General features: G+C 59.1%; 1 protein-coding gene across 1 annotated transcript in view; it reads left to right on the top strand.

Moving 5' to 3' along the window:
* NHEJ1 (non-homologous end joining factor 1) overlaps positions 1–18,474 on the top strand; it is a 43,652-nt gene extending 25,178 nt beyond the window's left edge. The window contains exons 6-8 of the mRNA XM_061370238.1: positions 17,479–17,596; positions 17,819–17,922; positions 18,214–18,474. Of these exons, the coding sequence (XP_061226222.1) occupies positions 17,479–17,596; positions 17,819–17,922; positions 18,214–18,294 (303 nt within the window). The 3' untranslated portion in view covers positions 18,295–18,474. The remainder of the gene's footprint in view (positions 1–17,478; positions 17,597–17,818; positions 17,923–18,213) is intronic.
* The last annotated feature ends 4,315 nt before the right edge of the window (positions 18,475–22,789 follow it).

Below are 22,789 nucleotides of genomic sequence, written 5' to 3'. Positions count from 1 at the left end.
GGCTGTAGCCACTGCACAAGTCATCCTTGGGCTGCAGGCACACTAAGCACTGGGAGACACTGGTTGGTGTGGGAGGGGATGGTAAGCCAGGGCCCTGGGAAGGTGGCAAGGTGTGTGTCAGGGGCAGGAGAATGATGTGCTCACAGTGGGACTGGAACTGTCCTCTCCACCTACAGCTGCAACCCAGGGCTAGGCAGAGCAGGGAGCTCCATCCTGGTGTCATGGGGACTTGCAGGCTGGGGCAGTCTCTGGTCCCAGCTCTGCCCCTGCGGGTGGGAGGAGGCATGGAAGTCCACAGGCCCCTGTTTCACTTCCCTTCTCCAGCTGCAGCATCCTTCTAGCCCCAATTCCTCTTTTTCCCATCCCTGGTGCTTCCTGCACAGCTCCATAGTCATCCCCATGAGGCTTTTAGGAGTGCAACTGCAGCCATCTCTCCCCATCTGCTCAGGCCAAGTGCCCACAGCTGGGACCATGCCACCCTTGGGGTCCCAGCGCACCCACAGAGAGGGAGAAGCGGCAGGTTTGGTGGGGACACCTCTCCTGCAGTGGGTCTCCTGGCAGCTGGCTCAGCTCACTGCTGGCCCACTCTCTAATAGCTCCCCAGCTTTCCTTTCTAACGAGGCTCTAATTGGAAGCCGGTTGTGCTTCCCTTCCCCTCTTCTCAGAGCTCTCCAGTCCCAGTGCTGCAGGGTGATTAAGCTGAGGTTTTGGGTTTTTTTAATATGGCAAAATTATTTTGGAAGGGCCAGGATCGTTACATGACGGGCTTCTTGAAAAACCCCAGGCTTCGCCTTTCAGACGAGGCCTTTTCAAGTGGTTTTGCACAGTACACGTCTCTGGGCAGCGACCGTCTCGAACAGTTACTGTTAATTATAGATGCCTCTTTCCCGCTCGCCCATTACTCAAAGGATTTTTGTGTGTTTTAACAGTGTTTTACATCAGCTTGAATAAGACTCTATTCAGTATTTCCGAGAGCTGGAACTTGGGCATCCCCTGCTGTATGTGCCGTGCTCTCCTCTCTGCATCCCTGGGGCCAGGGACCAGGCAGCCAGTGTGGGCACAAGCCTTCCTCCCGTTGCCCAGCCAGTGCACGCACTGCTCTTGGTGCACACCCTCTTTTCACCCGTAGTCTGGCTGTGCATGGGTTCGCACAGTCTTCTCCTTGGGACCACCTAAATCCAGCCTCCATCATCCCTCTTGCACACCAAGCACTGCTGCCTGCTGGTGTGTGCTCAGTTGGACCCTGTGCCCACTGCCCTGTCATCCTCTGTGGCCAAGGACTGAGGGGCAGTGACAGCCCAGAGCACACTGGCCTCATCCTGGTATCCTCAGGATGCACAGGGTCCTATTCCTCTCTTGCTGAGCCCCTCGGGACACACAGGGTCCTCTTGCTGAGCCCTGGGCTGGTGTGTTCCCCTTGCACTAACATAGGGATGTCTCCCCTGAGCCATGCACCACATAGCTGGGGTTGTTCCCCATGTCCTTTGTGCTGCATTTATCAGCACTGATTTCATCCATCCTTCATTGCCCGGCTATTCAATAGCAACTTGTTGCACTCAGCAGTTCTTCTGACTGCCCTGAAGAGTTTAAGATCATTGAGAAATGCTCTTGCCTCCTGTGCCACGCCATTTGTACCCTCTGAAAAGACACCCTTTATTCCATCGTGCCATCTCTGCTTTACTTTAGGTGTAGGCTTTGAGAAGAGCTTGACTTTTCTCCCATGATAGCTGAGTTGATTTAGCCATCCTTGGGGAAAGACCGTGCCCTAAGCATTTTCCCAGTCCCATTGCATCTCCCAGTATGCTCAGCTGGGCACGCTGGGCCCTTCTGAGTTACTCTGGTGACTTCCCACTACAGAGCAGTGCTATGCCTCCTCTTCACATCATTTTGGTCACTGGGTGCTTTTTGCTCCCTCAGCTTCAGGCTACTGGTGTTTCTGCAGCTCCCAAAGCCATCCCAGACAGAGGACTGAGCCCCGAGCTCTGGGTCCCCATCAGGAGATGGGAACCCCCAGGGATGTGCTGGACACTGCAAAGTGGACATGGACTCTTGGGCAGAGCAGCCTGCTCAAACACTGAGCAGCTGAGGTTTGGAGGGGGTGCCCTTGCCAGACAGTGGGCTTTGGTCAATGCAAAGGTTTGGAATGATTGGAGGATGAGGGGCTGCTTCAGGACTGCTCTGCTCAACCAGTTTCACAAGCCCAGAGGGAACAAGAGCTTCCCCTGGGTGCTCCAGCATGTCCATGAGCTGCTGGATGCTCCCCTGAGAAACCGTGAGTTGGGAGGAAAAGTGAATCCAGTTTATCCTCATGCCCACCATCCCTCCTCCTTCAGGGTGGGGTGCACCATGGAATTGTCCAGAGAGAGCCCTGTTGGGGGAAGAGGGGTGATGGGCCCCATTTGGGCACCTCTGCAGCCCTCGTCTCCTCCATCTCAGCATATAGGGCACTGTGGTCAGGCCCATTTATAAAGCTGGTAAATATATCGGCAGGATTTGTGTCCCCTCCAAAGGTCAATATTTGTGCAGAGTTTAATTTTAACTTAACAAGCAGTTGTTTGCAGAGGCTGCCCTGTTTGTGTGTGTGTGTGCACTTCCCCATCTATTGATGCTCGAGGGGAGCCGTGCAAGCAGCTCGTGTATGTGCACCAACTCACCGGGGCACAGAGGGGGTTGGCACAGCTCCCTGCTCCTGGAGATGCTCCAGATGCAGGGGCAGTGCTGTGCAGTCCAGAGGACAAGGACTAGTGTCTGTGGCTGAGTCTATAAATGCAACCCGCAGACCACTCCGGGAGGTGACAGTGAGCAAAATGTGCCCCGTGTGGCTCTGAACAGCAGCCGATGGGGACAGTGGCTTTCCCAGCCTGTTCTGACCGGTGCCCTGGGCTTGCAGCAGGCAGCTCTGTGGCCACACAGCCTTGCCCCTCCTGAACCCATGTGGCTTTTGTGGCTCTCACCCATGTTCTGGCAGCATGCATCTCCAAGCTGAGAGCATCATTCCATCATTCGAGCCAGTTCCAGTGTGCAGCACTGGCTTTGTACAGGGCTTATTGGATTCAGCACTGGTCCCCATGCATAGCCATTCCAAAAACAACCATAGTGTTTCTTCCAGGGCTCTTCCAGCATCACTGCCCATGGTGCTTTATCCTCCTCTCTGCTCTCACACCCTGCTGTGCAAAGCAAACTTGCAGCTTACATACACCTGCAACACCTCACTGGCGCTGGTGGCTCCTCTTTGAGAGGTCTAGAGCTGAAGTGGTCCCACGCTGGCAGTGGAGAGGGGAACGGTGCCGTCGCGGTCTGCGCCTCAGGCACCCAAGGCTTCTGTTTCTGCTACTCCCAAAGCTCTTCTAGCTAAAATCTCAGGGCTGGCCACATGTTTCCAGCTGCACCTGGGGACAGGCTGTGCATCTCACCACCCTGTACCATCTCCTGGGACAGAGGCTGGATCTTCTCAGGTACCTGCGGTGCATCCCGTTGTCCTGGGCCAAGATGGGACACTGGTTGGGTCTGATACCCTCCCGCAGCCCACCTTTCCGATGGCACAGATTATGTTGTCTGTGTGAAAATGGGAGAATAACGTCAAGCACAGCCCTGGCTGCTGGACTTTTCCCAGCAGCTTGGGGGCAGGAAGGGGAGAATGCAGCTGGGGAGAGGCAGGAGGACAGAGCCCACCGTCCCCACAGCTCGGTTGCTGGGGCTCCGTGTTTTACATCCCGCCTTGTGGGCACTGAAGTTTGGTTTCTTTTGCTCTGTTCTTTTCCTCTTCCTCGCCAGGCCCCGGGGCTGCCGACTGACCTCAAAGGCAAAAGCGGGCTCCGAGGGACAGTGGTGGGGACGGGCAGGGGTAAACACGGGGCTGGGACCCGCCAGGCAGTGGGTGATGGTGGAGGTGAAGTCATGCCGTGACGTCAGCCCTGCGGCTTTGGGGACAGCCGTGGTTAGGCTGCTCAAGGAGGGGCGGCTGTTTTCCTGCAGCTCCGCCGCTCGCTCCTGGTGCCCGTCTAACTTATAAACTTTAATGGCCAGTTTAAAAGGTTCCTGCCATGGGTACCTTGTTGCCAGTTTTAGGTTTTTAATTTGGAAACTTTCCCCTCTGTGGTCACTGGAGGAAGGACTTGGGTCCGCTCAGGGGCAGTCATCAGGACACGTGGGTGCCAAAGAAACAGTCCAGAAGGGCTCTGTTCCCATCACTGGTGTCCAGGCAGGGTCGGCCACGGCAGCACCCAGGAGGGCAGTGGCACATGTGCTATGCATGGAGCAGATGGGCTGGAGGAGCTGCCTGGTCCCCTTTCGTTGCCACATTATTGGTGCAATCAATTTACCTGGGGCAAGAGCCAGCAGCAGCTACATCACGGTCCTACCCCCTGCCTGGGGGTCACCACCACTTTAGGCTGTGTGTGCAGCATCTTCATCCCACAGCGCTTGGGAAATGCTGAGAGCCTCCACACCTCTCTTTGAGGAGGCAAAGGGCTATGGCCACATTGGCTCCCCTAGCTGTGAGGGTCCTCATCCCCACTGTCATGGTGTGACCTGATGCTTGCCTGGCTTGTTTCTCAGCTGTCACCTCCACTGCAGTGGTCGTCCTGCCCCATGGGCCTGCAAGAGTCTGTGCTCCAGGGACCACTGGAGGGGTCTGCCTTGTCCCCTGCCCTGTGACCCCTCAGCCGTGTCACAGGGGTGCTGGCATCTCTCCCAATGGCTTGCTCTTGCCAGTCTGCAGCTGGCAGAGCTGGGGTCAGGCTCAGAGCTGTGCCTGCACATGCTGCTTGGCAGGAGAGGATGCAGGGCTGGCACTTTGGGAGACGCTGCTGCCCACCTTCCCTAAAGCCCTTCAGAGGCCCCAGCTGTAGGTTGGCAGAATCATTCACCAGTGCAAGCTCATCTTTCCTCTGCCTGCAGTGACTCAAGAGGCCCTTGCAAATGCCCAGGAGGTGCTGGGTGCTGGGACATAAGGGCAAGGCCTGACAGCTTCCCATGCAACAAGGAAACCAGCCTACAAGCTTGAGGGAAGCCTCTCCACAGCCTTTCCGCTCTGCCCTGGAGAGAGCAGGGACATCTTCCCCCAACCCAGCTACAGCCACCTGGACAGTGGGGCTCCAAGGAGTGACCATGCCTTAGCTGGCTCTCCTCGTCACCAGACTGGCATGGTGGGACTGGTTCATTCCTTCCTGCTGTACATGCTGGTTGTCTGAGTGTGCTGCATGCATCCAGCGCAAGCTGATGTGGCCATGCTGTGAGACCCAGCCGGGAGAGCCCACCCTAGAGCATCTCAGCTATTAGGTGGGTCCGGAACCATTTTCAGAGCCTGCTGGGGATCTATGGGGCTGCACGGCAGACAGGAGGGCTGCCTTGGCAGAAGCCCGCACCCCAGGGGTTGAACTCCCCCAGGGTGGGCACGCAGAGCACTATGAATAGCGTGTGGAGCTGAGGCGTGTCCCTGGTTTACCAGCGCTTTCATACCATGGCTTTCAAGTGGTTCCCCTGCCTCTTCCCCAGGAGCCAGCGGCACATGTGTGCTCAGTGCTGGCGCGGGCCGGCCGGCGGGCTGCCTCCAGTGCTGTGCCATGTGCTCTGCGGCCGCTGGAGCTGGTGCCGCTCGCCAGCCCCGGCACAGCCCTGCCTCTGCCAGCCCTGTAATTGATTCCTGCTCTCCTGTGCCGGAGCAAGCTGCAGCCTGGTCAGAGGCAGTGGCTGCGGGCACCAGCTCCGGGAGCCAGCCTGGGCAGGGCAGGGCAAGCAGCAGCCCTTGCCTCGGCTCTGATGTCTAACTTGAGAGCTGCCCTTTGAGTTTCCAGGTGTTCACAGAGGTTCTCTCTTGGCTCCTGGAGGCAAGGGGTTTGGGGAGACGCTGCTCCCCCTGGTTTGGAGCTGCTGGAGGAGCTGGGGTTGTTGTAGAGCAAAGAACCAGCTCACCCAGTATCGCTGTTGTGTCTGGCAGAGACACTCATGTTTTGAGACGATGGCAGATAACAGCAGTGCAGAGGGGGCTGTAAAGATGCCCTGTTCCCCTGAGGCTGTGGGAGGACCTGGCTGGGGAGGGTGAAGGTTGTCCTGGACAGTGCTCCAGTGGCTATGGAAATTGCCAGCCAGCAGCCCCACCAAAGGCTGGGGTCTGGCAAGGGGGGGCAGCAGCAGAAGCCAGCACAGTCCAGCTTGCCGAGTCCTCTCATATCTTTAAAGCTGGCAAAGAGCAGGGCCATGGGGGTGGCAATGGATTTAAGTTGTGGAGAAGGATTTCCTAGCCTGGCACTGTACAGAGGACAATATACTGGAGCATGTTATTACAAAGGTTAAAGATAAACCAATTTCTAGACTGGAAGGTGATGGTGGTCCAGGAGAGCGTGACTGCAAATAGATGAGGTTTGACACAAGCACAGCGGAGATGCAGACACCCTGGGTACCTTGTTTTCCAGTGCTGCTGATGACAGATAGTGGTGCATGGAAGAAAACGCCTAGAAAAATAGGGATGAGGCTTTTAAAATACCCTGTATTTAGCCAAAGGGCATGGTTTTGCTGTCTGGAGATGGCAAGGGGTGGGTGAACCCTTTGGAGCAAGGCAAGCCCAAATGGAAGGAGGAGTGTGACAAGTAGGCAGGGGGCTGGAAAAAAGTAGCGTGTGACAGAGGCCTTTGTTCCTCGTTGCCCATGGGGGAACAGTGGGGCTTGGAGCATCATGCCCCCTGCCCTTGAAAATGAGGAGCAACTTGTGCTGCAGTGGCCAAACCTGCCAGGACAGAGATGGATGGGGCTGCAGCAGCAAGGGGCAGAGGGATGCAGCATGGGGCAGGGTCAGGGCAATGGCTCCCAGCCCCTGCAGCCCTCTGTGCCCCCCCCCATACAGCACCACAGGAGCTCCATCCCTCTCTCCAAGGGCTGAGAGGGCGAAGGTGCCCTGACAGAGTGTTTTATTAGCAGCAGGTGCCTGAAATCCAACCCATGGCACATCAGTGCCTCCCCTCACCTGGAGATGAACCCGGCTGGGGGGCATGGCTATGCTGGGTCATGGCTGCACCAGTGCCAAGATTCCCCCTGCCGTAACCAGAGCAGCTCCGGGGCAGCCAGATGGGATGGGATGGGACGGGACGGGATGGTCCTGCCCTGGGCGACAGGCATGTAATGCCTGATTTCACAGCACTGTTGTGCTCTGTTTGCTCATGACAATGATCTCTCCTGCCCTGGCCGGCTCCAGCCCCTGGCCAGACCCTGACCTGCAGCTCCGTCAGCTGGGATTAGATACAAGATTTAGGTTAAAACCTCTTTGCTCCTGGCTGAGGAAGTGACAGAGAGGGGAAAGCCTGGCCCATCACCTCTGGAGACGGAGCTCCTGCCCTGCCCTCCAGCCTCTGTGTGGCAGCTCCCAGACCTGCTGTCAGAGGTGGGGATGGAGCATCTTGGCTCCTGCCCTGCAGCCAGCACTGGGGCTTTGCAAGTGTCATGGCACTGCCATGGCCGGGGAGCAAACCCCATGCAGAAGAGGAGGAAGGCAGAGCCCCCCCATCTCTCTGACTCTGAGGTGGTCCATGAGATGGGCAAATCTGCCCATCTGCAGCAGAGGGGATGCTCGTGAGGGGAGGGGGCTGAGGAACAGGAGTGGTCCATGCAGAAAGGCTGTCCCCTTTTCTACCTGCAGCCCCGTTCTCAAAGTGCTCCTTGTGCCCAGACAGCTCATTCCAGCAATGGAGGAGCTGTGGGGCAGATGAAGCTGCCAGCCCCCTGCCCTCAGCCCCTCCAAGCAAGGGGCTGGGATGGTTTGGCAGCAAATGAGCAGCGATGACCTGTGTGCAGCAAGTGACAGGGGGTGGCAGAGCAGGATCCACGCAGCAGCCAGGGATGCTGTGGCACCATGGCAAACACCAACCCTGAACCGGCAGGAGCACTGGATCTGCACCTCCCTCTTGCATAGTGCTGTCCCCAGGCTGAGGATGCTCATAAGCTCCTCATGGGGTGCTAGCCCTTCATGTCCCTGCAAGCTTGTCCTCTCCCACAATGTCTCTTCCTGCTCATCTCCTCGGACCCTGGCTTTGTTGGCTGAGCTCATTTAGCTTATAGCACACTGGAATGCAGAATGGCTGCTGGCCTCTCTCCAGCCTAAACATCCCCACCCTGTGGTGCGACAGGAGCTGATAAGGGTGAGTGCCGCAGCGGGCAGGTATCCCGTGCCCAGCCTGCGACCTTACAGCCGCACGACCTTGAAGGCTGTCATTTATCTCACACACGTGCATGTGTGTGTTCAAGCTGTCTCCCATCCCCAAGAAATGCTTCAGCGTCTCTGGCTTTCTCTCTGGGCCAAACCCACACGCACATTGCCCGAGACCGACTCCGAACAGGCTCCTTTGATGAGCAGGGCTTAAATATATATTTGGCATTCCAGCGGCAGCGTGCCGAACGCGGCTGAGGGTGTGAAAGTGTTTGCTTGACAAACTCAGGGGGCTCTTGCCTCTCTGCCAGCCCTGGGGAATCACAGGACAGAAATGTCAAGGAATTTTTCACCTCTCTGTTTTGTTTTGTGTTTTTATTTTGTTTTCCTTCTGCGAGTGCATTTTTAGCTCTGGTGAAAGGTGCCTGATTGACGGGCACAGAAACTGAGTCCCCTCTCTTCTCTGGGACAGGGGCACCGGGAGCAAATGTCCCACCCTGGTCCCAAGGAGGAGAGGGAATGTGCTGACCTGGGGGCTTCTGTCTCCTCTCTGCTGGCCCTGTCTCCTCCATGCTGTCATGGATGGATTTGGGTACCAGGAGAATGGAGATGCCCCACATCCTACATGTTACAGGCTGTGGTCCGTTCAGAGCCAGCCCTTTTGCCTCTGTCTGCAGAGGGCAGAGGGGTCTCAGTCACAGGGTCCTTTGTGACTGTCACTGGGGCCACTCAGCTGGCCCCAAAAGCCCTCTGCCCCAACACATGCTGTGGAGGCACCTGTGCCCACTGCTCCACAGAGGATTTCCCTGCCGGTGTCCCCATGTGCTGGGGCACCAGCCTGGGGTACGCAATGGCCCCCAGGAAGCTTTGGGGAAGTGGAGAGGTCTTCTAATCTTGTGCCTGTGCAGGGGGAGATGGAGCAAGCGGAGCAGGAAAGTGTCTCTGTGGGCAAGCTGCAGGTGGACGCCTGGATGCTTGCAGCCTCCTAAAATGGTGCATGGGATGCACCAGGGCATGGAATCAAAACCATCCTGATCTTCCCTTGCCACTCGGCTCCTTCTGGGCTGCAGCCAGCAATGGAGCAGGGGAGGCAGCTCCATCACCATGTTCCCATGGTGATGCAGAATGTATGGTGGGGCAGGGATGTGCAGGTACTCTTGAGTTTGGATGGGAGGCCAGAGGTGTCTCCTGCATTGGGAGGAGGAGGAAGGCAGAGGCTCCCCATCACATCCATCTGCGCCCATGGGAAATGGGGAGGGGAGGCCCTGGGCAGCAGATTCAGTTTCAGAGCCCACATCTGCAGTGCCTGCCGGAGCAGGAGAGATCCCGGCTGGCTCTTGGGGAGGGGGTCAGGGGGCTGCGTCTGTGTGTTCCCAGCTGTCCCCAGCATAATCCCTCACGAAAGAGAATCTGCTGCCCTGCTGCATCCCCTTCTGGTGTTGTCTGGTGGCAGCTCTGCCTGGCCCTAAATCACATGCCACTCCCAGCTTGATGGAGCACCATGGAAATGGGGGTGCTGTCCCCCGAGCCATTAGAGAATGAGGATCACGAGTCTGAGGTCTGTGGAGCAGGGGTCCGGACGCTGGAGACTGCAGAGCAGGGATTAAGATGCTGAGAGTCTACAGGGCGAGGCTTGGTGCTCTGAGGACTGCAGAGTAGGTAGTGGTCCCCAGGGGTACCAATTTGGGTCAGTGATTAGGCTGCTGTGAGCTGGAGATGCTGAAAAACGGATACAGGGGGATTGTGGAGTAGGGATGGAGACCCTGGGGGGCTGCAGGGCAAGGGTATGCTCTGTCCCCAGAGCAAGGGCAGGCTTGGCCTGGGCTCCCCGAGGTTTCCTTCCTGGCCCACTGAAGAATCGCTGGCTTGTCTGGCGGAGCACAGACCTGTGGATTTCCTGGGCAGCAAGTTCCTTTCATGTGGCCACTCGCAAATTCTCATTACATCACCAGGGGCTGCCCCTCCCGGAGCCAAACCCAGTGCTTTTTAGGGTCTGCCACCACTCCCCCCCCCCCCCCAGCCTGTGTGTTTTGGCTGGGGGGACCCAGGGAACCTCGTCCAAGAGCAGCTGCTCTGGCAGAGAGATGGCACACAGAGCCAGTGGGCAGGGGAAGGGCAGTGCATCGTGTTGTGTCCCCGTCCCCCCCCCCTGCTACTGAGTAAACATGGGCTGGCCAGGGCTGGAGGGGGCTTTTCCAGGCTGGACCACACCCCGGGGGGCTATTTTTTGCCATGAATGAAGGGGCTGTGTGCTCGCGGGGCAGCCTGGCCTCCTGCCGCCACTGCCGTGCACGGACAGCCTGCCTGACACTCAATCCTGCTGCCTGGCTGCGGACCAACATCTGCCTGGGAACACCTGGGCACCCCGCACAGCTGGGCACTGCCTGGGGACACCTGGGCACCCCGCACAGCTGGGCACTGCCTGGGGACACCTGGGCACCCCGCACAGCTGGGCACTGCCTGGGGACACCTGGGCACCCCGCACAGCTGGGCACTGCCTGGGGACACCTGGGCACCCCGCACAGCTGGGCACTGCCTGGGGACACCTGGGCACCCCGCACAGCTGGGCACTGCCTGGGGACACCTGGGCACCCCGCACAGCTGGGCACTGCCTGGGGACACCTGGGCACCCCGCACAGCTGGGCACTGCCTGGGTGATGCAGGCAAGCTGCTGTGGCTGTTCCCAGGGTCAGAGCAAGGGGAAGTGATGGTGACACGGTGGCTGTGCCAGCAGCAGTGCAGGGCTGCTAGGGCATGTCAGACCCAGCCCTGCCAGGGCCGGGTGCCTGGGAGCTGCCTTAGCCAGCCATGGGCGAGCCCTGCTGACCCCCTGCTTCCTGCTGCAGTTTCGGGTGACAAAGGGGCAGTGTCCCCAGGGGCTGCCCCTGCGGCTGCACCCCTGTTTGGGAGGAACTGCAAAGCTGCCAGGGTGGAGCGGCCGCCTGCCTCTGGCTCATCCCAGTCCTGAACGCACCCAGATTCCCCCCAAAGCCCCTAATCCTGCCTGGCTTGGTCCCAGCTTCCGCTCTGGGCCCTGTCAGCTAACCCCTTTTGTGCCAGGTTTAGGGACACACTGGGCGCAGCATCCCTATGGGTCTCCCCCTGTCACCCCAGGTTTCACTTCCCAAGGTGTCTGCGGGCTGCTCCTCCAGACCCCAGTCCTGACCCACACTGTTGCCTCTGCCAGCCTTGCTGCCCCATGGTTCTCAGGCCATCCAAATGTGTTTGTGCCCGTCAGTGAGCGGCCTCTCCTCACCGGGTGGAGGCGGGGTGCTGGATCCCACCCCTCACTGTTCCTTATCGCCACACAGCATCCTTGTGATTCACCAGGTGTGGCTCCCTTTCCGTCACCCCACTTTGCAGGAAGTTTCCCGGCCAGCCCCCCGCAAGCCCTGTGCAATAATAACAAGCTGGGATGAGCTGGCTGGGCTTCCTGAGCAACCCTACAATAATAAACCAGAACGATGTGTCCAGTTTTCCTGGACAGACAATAATAAACCCGCATGAGCTGGCACATTTTGCAGTGGAACCCTACAATAATAAACCTGGGTGATGTGTCCATATTCACCGAGCCACCCTACAATAACAAGGCAGTGTAAGCCACCCAGCTTCCTCACACAGAGGAGGGTTCCATGAGCTGGCCCCCAAGGGACAGGAGGGACCCTGGCCACCAGGTCTCCATGCCTTCTGCTCCTGGGCTTGCCCAGGCCCTCCCCTGCCCGCACTGGCCCATGGAGAAGGCGCCCTGTGTCAGTGGTGGGCTAGGTTGGCAAAGTGATGCCCACACGTGCCATCAGCCTGTGTCTCTGCCTTCCTGAAGCCAGCAGCAAGTCCTCACAAGTCCTGGTGTGCTGAGACCTGATGATCTTCGGGGCATCCTCCTTGCCCAGCTCCCTTGCAAACTGGCACCCAACACCAGCTGCCCCAGATGCTCTCCTGCTGTTGCCCCACAGGCTGCTGGATGGGAGGACAAATGCCCATGGACAGGGTGAAGCTGGGGGTGCCATCAGCAACCATTCCGAGCCATGGCCAGGTTCTTGCAGGATCACCCAGGCGGGGAGACAAAGCTGTGCTGCTGGACCCCCACTCTTTTTCAGGGCGTTTGTTGGCAGTTGGGCAGCAGGAGGGCTCAGGTGCCTGTGGCTTTGCTGGCAGGATGGTGGAATGGCCTCTTTCCAAGTGTGATGGGGTAGGAACTAAAGCCCCTTGACCCCCAGCCCTCTGCCAAGCCCCAGGCTGCTCCTGCTGGGCTGGTCCTCACATGGCTGGGGAGGAAATGCTGCGACCTCCTGCCCTACCTCTGCACCGCCGCTGGCCCTTCTTTCCCTGGGATTCATCCCCGGGAGCTGGAAGCAGCAGCAGGTGGGCAGGGAAGGGCCAGGACCCCTCCCTAGCATCCCCACATGGGGGGGGACCTACACCTAGTGCAGCGCAGTGGCAGCACAACGCATTGCCCCCGCTGCCACCGCGCCCCTCTGCTCAGTGTCTGCGAGCAGAGCTGTAACCCAAGCCGCGAAAACAGCACAAGGAGGAAAGAAAAGGGTATTGAGCGGCGGGGCTGCTGCGGTCGCCGGCCAACATAGACTGTTGGTTGTTAAGCGGGTGCCTCGCTTGCAAAGGCTGCCTTGATGAAGTGTGAGACAGCACTTACGGAGGGACACGGGCAGGCCTTCTCGCTCCATCTTCCGCTCACAGTGCCGCTCTTTATGTGCCTGACATTTGCTTGCTGGAAAGGCCCCGAAAATCAGGGGGAAAGGAAAACACTGCCTGCAGCAGGGCCAGAGTGGCACTGGGAAGAGTGCCATGCCGTGCTGTGCCGTGCAGTGCCATGCTGGGCTGGGTCGGGTTGTGATGCTCCATCCTGGCCTCACCACCAGCTCTTCCCCGAGTGACCCCTTCACCTCTCGGCAGCCCTCGGGATGCCTTCCCTTGCCGGCACTGCCGCTTCCTGCCAGGTGTGCTCAGCCTGGCTCCCTGCCTGGGAAGCCCGGGGCATCCTGCTCCCCGGGCGGGCTGGCAGCACTGCCAGCTCTCCTTGCTGCTGCAGCCTGTCCCCAGGGCCATGTGCGGTAGGGGGTGATGGGGACACTGTGAGATCAAGGCAGGTCCCTCAAACACCCACAGCAGGGACTGCTGCAGCACTGTACAAGCAGATCCAAGGGCCAGGGGAGCTGGGAAAGGGTATCAGTGGTCAGTGTGGGGCAGCTCTGCCCCTAAGAGAGATGGTCACTGCCCCACCAGGGAGCTGGGGTGGGAAGCCAGGCTGACGGCATCCAGCTCCATCCCAGGGGAATGAGCTGTCCCTTTTCCTGACCTCAGTCCACGCTGGAAAAGAGCAGTTCAACCCCTTCCATCTCTATCCTTCTGCAGGTGAATCCTGGGGGATCCCTTGGTCTGGAGGTGTTGGCAAAGGCTGGGTGAGTGGCTAGCATAGATCAGTGCTCATGTATGCAGATCCTGGGCTTGTTCCCTCCCCAGCCTGACCGACATGGCAAGGCCATAGGCAGAGATGCCCAGCAACCACCCAGCAATCCACGCCAGCCCCATTCCCATGAGCATGGACAAAGCAGTGAAGAGCACTGAGGACAGCCTGGCCACAAGGCACAGGAACGCCCCAGCCATGAAGCCCTTCCCCAGCTGCAGCATTGCCAGGCTTCGCCCATGCCAGCGCGGCAGCGGCCGTGCCCATCTGTGGAGCGCTGATGTGCCATTCCTGGGCCACAACTCCATCACACTGCTTCTGCAGAGCCCACTGGCAGGGGGAGCCCAGGGAAGCCATGCCCGCCCCCAGCCCACACCCCTTGGCTCCCAGCCCCAGCCGGAATTATTAAGAGTGCCCCAGTGGAGCATGTGCTGAGGCCGGCCACGGGAATGTGGGCAGATCTGGCATACAAGCCACAGCAGCCAGGCTGTAATTTCCAAACAGGCCCCGTTTGCTCCGTTTTCCAGTTAAAAATATATTAAAAAACAGCAATGTGGGGTTTGTAGCGCAGAAAGTTGGTAACCGCTTCGAGCGTCTGGTGTGATAATGAAAGGGTCAGTCCCCAGCTTTGAGCATGACCGATTTAGACTCTGGTGCTTAGCCTGCAAACCCCGCCCAGGGCAAGGTGATGCTTGTGCAGCAGTGGCATGCTGCCGGGCTGGGTGACGTGCCCCTCCTGCTCACACTGTCAAGAGGACGTCCAAATTGCCATCACTTGTGGCCTTTTGAGAAGGGGATCTGGGCAGGGACAGGGAAAGGCAGGATGCCTGGGTGATGGATGCTGTATGCTGCCCACCACTAGCCCTGCCAGCCCCCTTCCCACTGGGATACAGCACATAGCAGAGCTCTCCAGGATGGGGGGCAGTGAGTGAGGGTGCAGCCCAGCTCCCTGTGACTGCTCCCACCACTACAGGGCTGATGGTGAGCGTGGCTTGCTCCCAGTGCGAGATCAGACAGACACTTGCCCCCCCTTCACCAGGCACCCCCCCCGGCTGAGCTAATCGCAGTTCAGGGTGTGCTACAGAACCTCCCGCACCGCTGTCGCAGCCTTGAGTCACTCCTGATACAGTGGCATCCTGCTTGGCCTTGTGGCCAGGTAGTCATAACACATGGGCAAGCTGTGCCAGCTCCCCGGGCATCACTCCTGTGTGTCAGCTTTCTGCTTGGGCTGCTCCACAGACCTCGGGCATCGTGTTTATCCTGGAGATGGGTAATCAGAGGAAAACAAGGGACTGGAGGCCAGGGCTGACGTTGCAGTGGGACAAGAAGAACAGGGTTCAGTGCAGGGATGTGCTGGGGTAGTAGGGCAAGGTAGAAGAGCAAAGTGACAGGTACGTGGGGCTTCTCCCCCACTCAGCCCCTTATGGGGACACTTCCTTGTGCCTTTCAGCCTCCGGGGCCATCAGGTGGCCGGTGGCTGGCACAGCACGCTGCGCTCCCTTGCTGAGTCACGGCTCTGCAGGGAAATGCTTCCAGCTTTGGCTATAACCCCATTTCCCACTGGGGCTGTGCAGCGCAGCCCTCCCATCCCGGCGTGGATCAGCTCCGGCAGCCCTGAGCCTGCCGGGAAGGGCAGTGCCAGGAGGTGGCCAATGACTCCCAAATTCCACCCTGGGCTTGTGAGAGCTGGACTCTTCCCAGAGGCATGGGCACCTGGTGCCCTGCACCTGCAAAGCCCTGTGCCACCAAGGATGCCCATTCCTCTCCCATTGCCTCCCCAGGGTGCCTGTGCATGTGCCAGTCTCAGGGACACTGGGCTGTTGCAAGCACAGCAGGCACTCCACAGCATTGCCCCATCCCAGGGACACCATGGGGACACTGTGCTGGCTCTGGGCAGCTGCTGCTGAGCAGTGAGACAGCAGCTGCCCTGCTTGGATCCTTGCTTGGATGCTGGGAAGAGGAGCAACCTCAACAGCCATGGGGCCAGGGCATGTCCCAGGTGCCATCCTGCACTGCAGCCCACCTCCTGGCTGGGGTATGCAGCACCCTACGCCTGGGTACACAGCCTACCCAATCTCCCTGGCACTCCCCAGGGCCCCCTTGGTGGCAGGGAGAATGGGTGGGCAGAAGGGTAGCGGCACCCAGGGCTCGGTGGTTCCACAGGGGACTTTCCTGCCCTCCTGGGGCATTGACCCATGCAGTGCTATCATCTAGTACACTTTGCTCACTCCACCACCATTCCTGGCTTTCCTGGGAGCTGCTGTTTGCTTTTCTGTGAGTTATGGCTCCAGCTTCTGCCTTTGATCTGGGCTGTGTTGGCCACCCGTTGCCAGCCCCTTGCCTGCCTTTGAAGTGCAGTCGCCTTCCCAGCCTCAGATGCTGCTTTTGCAACTTTCAGGTGCAACCTATGGGGCGAGACACCCAAGGCCAGAGCGTCCCCGGGGCGTCCCAAGTCCTCAGCATCCCTCCTTCTCCCTGGCACCTTGTGGGGGGCCAGGCAAGGAGGCATTGCAAGGGGTGTGTTTGCCCAGAAGCCTGCAATCCTGGGGATGCTGGCAGCGGCCGGGGCCCAGAGCATCACTCCCTCCTGTGGCAGAGGGCAGGGACACAGGAGGTCCTGCACAGAAGCTGGCCAAAAAGCAGACACTGAAGCATGTCCTACATGCCCACAGGTCCAGCAGGAGGGGTGGGACCCAGCAGAAGGCACCTTTCTGGACACCATCCACCCCACCCTGCCATCAGCCCATCCTGGCTGGCAGGTAGCAGCGAGGGGGCCCAGCCTGCCCTTTCTGACACAGGAAACCTGGAGCCAGGCTTGGACTCTGGCCTTGAGTGGGTCTCAGCGTCCATGTCCCCTCCCCACTCCCCCGACCCAGAGAGGATCCAGCCTTATCTGGTACACTTTGTTCCCCTGCTGTCTGGGTGTGGAGCGGAGCAGAGATCAGTGTGCAGACCTTTGACGTGCACACACACACACACACAACCACACAACCAGCCACACATGCACCCACAGCCATGCTCCTCTACACATGGCTGTGCTTGCAGTCCCCCTGCATGCACACACCCGCATGTGTGCACACATGCCCTGCTCCTCGCGCCCTGGTGCAGCCACCCCCTCCGGGGCACACACACATTTCCCTGTCCCTGCACGTGTTTGAAGCTATGTGCTGCATTATGTTCCCAGTGGAGGGTGGCGCTTGCCCGACCTCCCAGCTTCCCCATCACGCACACCAAGGTCCCCCATGCACATTGGCATGGCCCACACTGTGAGGCTGGCATCCTGCAGCCCTGGCAGAAGGAAGGGGGCTTCCCTGCATCAAGTCTAGATAGAGCAAAAAAGTGTGCAGGGAGGCAGGAGCTACCCTGATAGGCTGAGACCTGAGCATCCTTCATCTCGCTATCACATCACCCTCACTCGCCATGGAGCCACCAGGGATGCTTGTGCTGCCTGCATAGACATCTCTGGAGGCAGCCATGAGAGGCAGGGGCTCCCTGTCTGCACCTCATGCCGAGGTCCTTCCCCTGCCCAGGGCTCATTGGCCTTACTGGTGAGCTGGAGCCCCTGTGCTACCCAGCCAGGGAAGCTACAGGCCTTCCCTTGCAGTCTATCTCTGGTGCTTGATGAATGACTCGCAAGCCTCAGCTGTCCGCCTCGGGATGGGAAGGCAGCCCAATGGCTGGAGCAGGAGTGTGCCTGTGTGCACATTAATGTGTTCGTGTGTGCATGGCTGGGGAGCAGCCACAGCCTGACCAGTGCCAGAGCTGGCCCTGCAAGCTGTGCTGTGGTCCTTGGGGTGAAGCAGATGGAGCCCACTGGGCAGAGGGATGCATGGCCCCTTCTCTGCCCCATCATGGGAGGGTGTCCTGCAGGAAGTTGCTTATGGCAGGCTGATGGTGCCTCTGCTCTCCCCCCCTACAGAGCCTGCCCCAGATCTGCGGTGCTGGAGAAGGGCAGGCGTTTGCCTCCACTCTGCAGCAGCTCTACAGGACAGTGACAGAGCAGGAGGCCAGGCAGGCTCAGAAACGGCAGCACTCAGGTGAGGAGCTCCTTGGCTGTGGGATGGGGAGTGCGTGAAGCACTGGCTCCCACCATGGCTGCGCCCCCATCCCCTGGGAAGGGGAGTGGGTTCCTGAGTGCAGCTCACCCCACTTTGCTTTCCCCCATGGGCTGAGCTCCACACACAGGCACTGTTCCTGGTGGGGGTTTTGGCTCCATGCTCCCTTACCTCAATCCCAAATTGCATCTCTGCTGGTACCAGAGGATGCTGAGGACCCGGCACCTCCTGCAGAAACCACAGGGCATCCCCATCCACCACCTCCACCCCAGGAAGATGAAACAGCATCTTCCAGTGAGGGAATCACAGTGAGTACAGCTCTAGAAATACCCTCTTCATTCCAATGGCAGGATGAGGCCTGCATCTCCCTTCCCCCCTCACACCCCAGCCCCATGCTTTTCCAGCATGAGCCAGGGCATCTCTGCTTGGTTCCTAGCATGTTGCATCCCATGCACCCTGGCTGGGGACCTTGTGTTTGCACACGTGTGTGATTTGCACTTCCCCACATTGATAACAGGAGCATCACGGCTTGCACACACACCCCCATCCTGTGTGACCCCCAGGGGGAGAGACTGACAGTGCCTCCCCTTTGCTTCCAGCCAACCTCCTCCCCAGCTCAGAAGCCCCGGTTGCCTGCAGCCAAGACCAAGCCAAAGAAGGCGAAAGGGCTCTTCAGCTGAAGCATCACTGCCACCCAGCCTGAGGGTCTCCGCTCCCCCCAGCATCCAAGAGAGGCAGTGCAGAGCACCCATGGGTGCTTTGCGTCTCCTGCACCACCTGGCAGGCCCTGCCCAGCTCACTGTTCCCTCCCGAGGTGTCTCCAGCCAGGGAGATGGGGCATCGTCTTTCTTCAGCCATGTCTCAGGAACCTCTGTTCTACCTCTCTCCTGGTGCAGAGCTTGCTCAGGCTGCCTCATGGTGGAGCCAGTGCTGGAGCAGGGGGGAGAGGGAGGCATGCTGCTGGGTGGTGTGGGACAGCCATGCCCTGGCAGGGCTCTGGGAGTTTGCAATAAAGGGCTGTGTCTGGGTAATTCCCTCTCCTGCTCTGTCCCTCCTAGGCCTGAAGTGTCCAGGCAGGGGTATAGCCCCTGGTGCTGCTGGTTCCCCCTCAAGCCATTCCTTGCTGTCCGAGGGCTTGCAGCAGGACAGTGAGGAGATGACAATGGCTCATTGCTGTGGGGCAGGACAGCAGCTCCCAGCCCCTGCTGTGCCTCACCCTAAGCACCAGTATGTGGGGTGTGCATGAAGGGACTCCCAGATCCTGGGACACAGCATCCTTGTCCCACACCAAGGACACACCGTGTGCTGGTGTCTGGAACCAGGTGAAGCTCCTGCAGCAGCAGGTTGGCAAAGGCAGCCTGGCTGGGCTGAGGGGCACCCTTCATTTGCAGTAGCTCTCTCAGGGTTAGTGGGCAGGTGGTATAGGGGGTTCTGGCCTTCAAGGGGCTGGGGACAACCGAGCCACTAACACAATGAAAGCTCCCAGGCCTGAGAGCAGCCCTGGAACACATACAGATGCTCCCTGGACATAAAGCACCACCTCTGCCCCTCCACACCCAATCCATCCATCCATCCATCCATCCATCCATCCATCCATCCATCCATCCATTAACCTCTGCTCTCCTGTTCCAGCCATTATGTCCTCAGTGCTTCCTTTGGGGCTGGGGCCACTTTCCTGTGCCAGGCAGCACTGCCATGGGCAGGCTGCAGCCTGCGGTGCCACTGTCCTAGGGCAGGACCCATGCCTCTGGATGCCCTGCTCCCTGGGGCTGGGCCAGCAGAGTCCCGATGCCTGCTCTTCCTGGCAGCAAGGGGGAAACTAAAACATCCGGAGCAGCCCCTGTGTCTGTAGAAGGGGAATGAAGGGGTCTTTGCAGGGCCATGGCCAGCCAGTCCCAGGGCGAGAGCAGCCAGCTGCTTTTTGTATTTCCTCTCTGAGGGAGCAGCATGCGGAGCAAGGTGGGTGGTGAGATGGGGATGCCATGGGATGGTAGCTTGTGATGACAGCTGTAGCTATGAATCTGCTTTCTCCCACCTGCCAGCATCTTCTCCTCTCAGATCTGGGCTTGCCTGCCAGGCACTTGCCCCCAGAGAGGGTGCTGTCAACCAGCTCAGGGGGTAGGACAGGGGTAGCAGTGGTTCTGCAGCTCTCCATTTCATATGTCTTCTGTCACCAGGTTTTCCCCTGGTGCAACCCCTGGTCCGTCCATGTGAGCTCCATCTCCTGGTATGGGAGCTGCTCTGTTCCAAGCCGGGTCCCTCAGCTCCCTGCTGGGTCTTGGACTCATGCTGCTCCCCTGTGCATGCAGGTACATGCAGGAGGAGGATTTATTGCCCCAGCAAGGGCACCTGAGTTGTCTGTGTCCTGTGGCAGGGACATCATATGGGGGGAGGCACATTCCCATCCCAGCTGTGCCAGTGGCTGGTGGACTCTGTAGGGGAGTGGTTAATGCAAACCAGCACCTGCGCCCCTCAGTCTTGGACTGTGCCTCTGCTTCTCCCAGGGGTGCTCAACCCAGGTGAGCCAGTCCCAGGGATGCTTCAAGCGTGTGGCTCATGAGCCCTGTTCTGCTGCGGAGTGTGTCCCCTATGGAGCCCTGTGGCCCTATGCCCAAGGGATGGGTGAGCACCCATAAGCAAGGGCTAGGGGTAAAGGCCTGCTGCAGGGGCAGATCCTGCTGCACTAACCCTGCTCCCAAGGCAAGGGAAAGTGGGCCTGCAGGAGCATGGATGGGGGGAACAAATAAAACCAGGAGTGTGAAGACATCAGTGGGAAAAAGAGGTCTGCCAATGCCCCCCAGGACACCGCAGGGACCCCGGCCCCCAAAACTCCAGCCTGGGGCTGCCAGTGCCTCCGTGGCCCAGGTTGCTGCAGGCTCCAGGGAGTGTCACCGCTCATTGTCCCATCCTGTCCCTCTGGGGTCTCCTTCCCTATTCCCACCCCCTCCTCCCTGGAGCCGGCTGGATTTGAGCTCCCGACACACATTAAAGGCCACAAGTTCGGCCTCGGCCTCCATAAATTTGATTCCATAAATATTAGTTTTTGCAGGGTTTAATGAAGCCGTTATGCTGGGCACGGCCCAGCACCCCGACCCGTGCCCTTAATAAGGGCTCTGTGGCCTCGATTAAAGGGACCTTTCAATCGCTGTCAAGTATTTTTAGAAAAGGAAAAGAAAAAAAAAAAGAAAGGGGGAGAGAAGACGAGGAAGGCAGCGAATGGGAGAGGAAAATCCCAAGCCCATCCAGTGCAAAAGTGGAGAAATAGCACCACCTAGACTGCCTCGCCCGGCTCCGCCGCCCGCTCGCCGGCCCCGGGCAGCCCTGTGGGGCCTTGTGCCAGCGCCGGGCCCCTGCCCCGGGCAGCCCTGGCGGCACAGCGAGGTGTCGGCGGGACGCTGCGCTCCCACTTGGGCGGTGCGCTCAGGGGTGCTGTGATGCGGAGGAAGGAGGGGCTTGGTCACGGTGGGGATGCAGGCAGGAGCAGTGAGTGGTGGCTGGGTGTCCTGAGGATGGCTGAGTGTAGAGGGAGATGCTGTACGATACAGGGATGGATGGTGCATCCCTCACACCTCCACTGGAAGGTAATTCCTCCCTGTGACTTAGCGCTGCAGCAGCAAGTGTTCCTTCCTATCAGCTCCCCAAGTAGAAACCCACCCTCACCCCTGGTTACGTGGACACTGTCACAGCCTTCAGCTGCCACCCCACAACCCCAGCTCTGGCTGCCCTGTCATGCCTGGGGCTCCTGTCCCACTTGGCCCTGTGTGCCAGTGGGTTTTGCCTGGCATTAGGAATGCTAGCTGGACTCTGCACCCAGTGACAGAACATTGTCACTACTCGCTGTGGCCACAGCCAATGCAGGATGCCAGGGCCCCTGCCTGGATAGGAGCTGCTGTCACAAACAAACCCAGCTCCCTGTCTGCACCCCTGGGCTTCCATGGGACATGCATGTTGTACCAGTGAACGTAGGGCTATGCTGCTTGCTGTCAGGCTGGAGCTGATGGGAAACGGACAGACGTATATGACATGCATACTGCGTGCTGGCAGGCTGCAGAGGCTATTTGGAGTTCTGGGTTTGGGTCGTTGGCAGCCATGGGCACTTCTCCCTAGTGATGTGCTGCACTCCCTGGACCCAGCACCATCCCAGATAAACCTGTTCCCCACTCCCCTGTGGCAGTGGTGAGCATAGTGGGAAGCTGGGCTCTCTGCTTTGGTGGGAGTATAGAGCACAGAGCACACGAGGACCCTGCAGACCTAGCCTAGGCTCTGATTTTCCTGTGCCAGTGATGCACAGAAAGCTGTTACTTCTGTAGCCCTGGGAAGCCAGGGACAGGGATTGGGAGCACTACTGTGACACGTCCCTTCTGCTCTATCTGCTGATACCCTCAGGATGCTCCACTGATCAGCTGAGGAGATGTGGAAGTGAGATGGCCTGGCGCTACTGGCCAGACCCTCCTGCTGCTCACCAGCCTTCACAGTGGCTCTGGGCACTGGGTGCCCAAAACAAGTACAGAAACCTTATGGAGTGTGGCTGCTGAGTATGAAAACCTGATAGAGACAGCTCTGGCCAACTGCACTTTGCTTGCAGCTCCTGCAAAGGAAATGGTCCACTGGAGCCACTGGGTAGCAGCATCCTAAGCTGTGGGTGCTGATAGCTCTCCTGCCTGCATCCCTCTTGCCCAGGCTGCCTGATCCTGCTGAGGTCAGCACAGCCCTGCAGCCAGAGGTGAACGCCTGGCTGGACTGTTCCTGGGCTGGGAGCGACCTGTGCCCTGTGCCCACTGAAGTGATACGAAGGGGGCATCCCTGAGAGAGTTGTGCGCACAGGGGCATCCCAAGGCACTGTCTCACCTGGGGAGGTGCTAGGGAGTGACAGGGTGCAAGCAGAGCCATGCTGGACCCCTCCCCAGCACACAGCTGGGGGAGAACCGGGGGGGGCCCTGCAAGCCCTCGCTCCTGAAATCAGGGTGTTGTATTTACTTTCCCCTTTTGGCAGCTAGAAGGGGAAGCCCATCCCAGCCCCTCATTGTTGTCTCAGCGAGTTAATCAGATGCCATAATCCTGTTGTGGAAATATCGGGCCTCCCTGGAAACAATGGGGAGCGAGAATATTGTGGTTAAATTTCAACCAGCTGCCTCCCTGCTCTGTTTGATCCCCGCCCGCAGGCCCGGGCCCCTG

The sequence above is a fragment of the Neopsephotus bourkii genome, unplaced genomic scaffold (genome assembly GCF_033783945.1).
Source record: "Neopsephotus bourkii isolate Nb327-2 ecotype Australia unplaced genomic scaffold, CSIRO-AGI_Nbou_v1 NB_1526, whole genome shotgun sequence".
Classification (NCBI taxonomy): domain Eukaryota; kingdom Metazoa; phylum Chordata; class Aves; order Psittaciformes; family Psittacidae; genus Neopsephotus; species Neopsephotus bourkii.
Note: the sequence above shows the minus strand (reverse complement) of the source record. Positions and strands in the feature narration are given on the sequence as shown.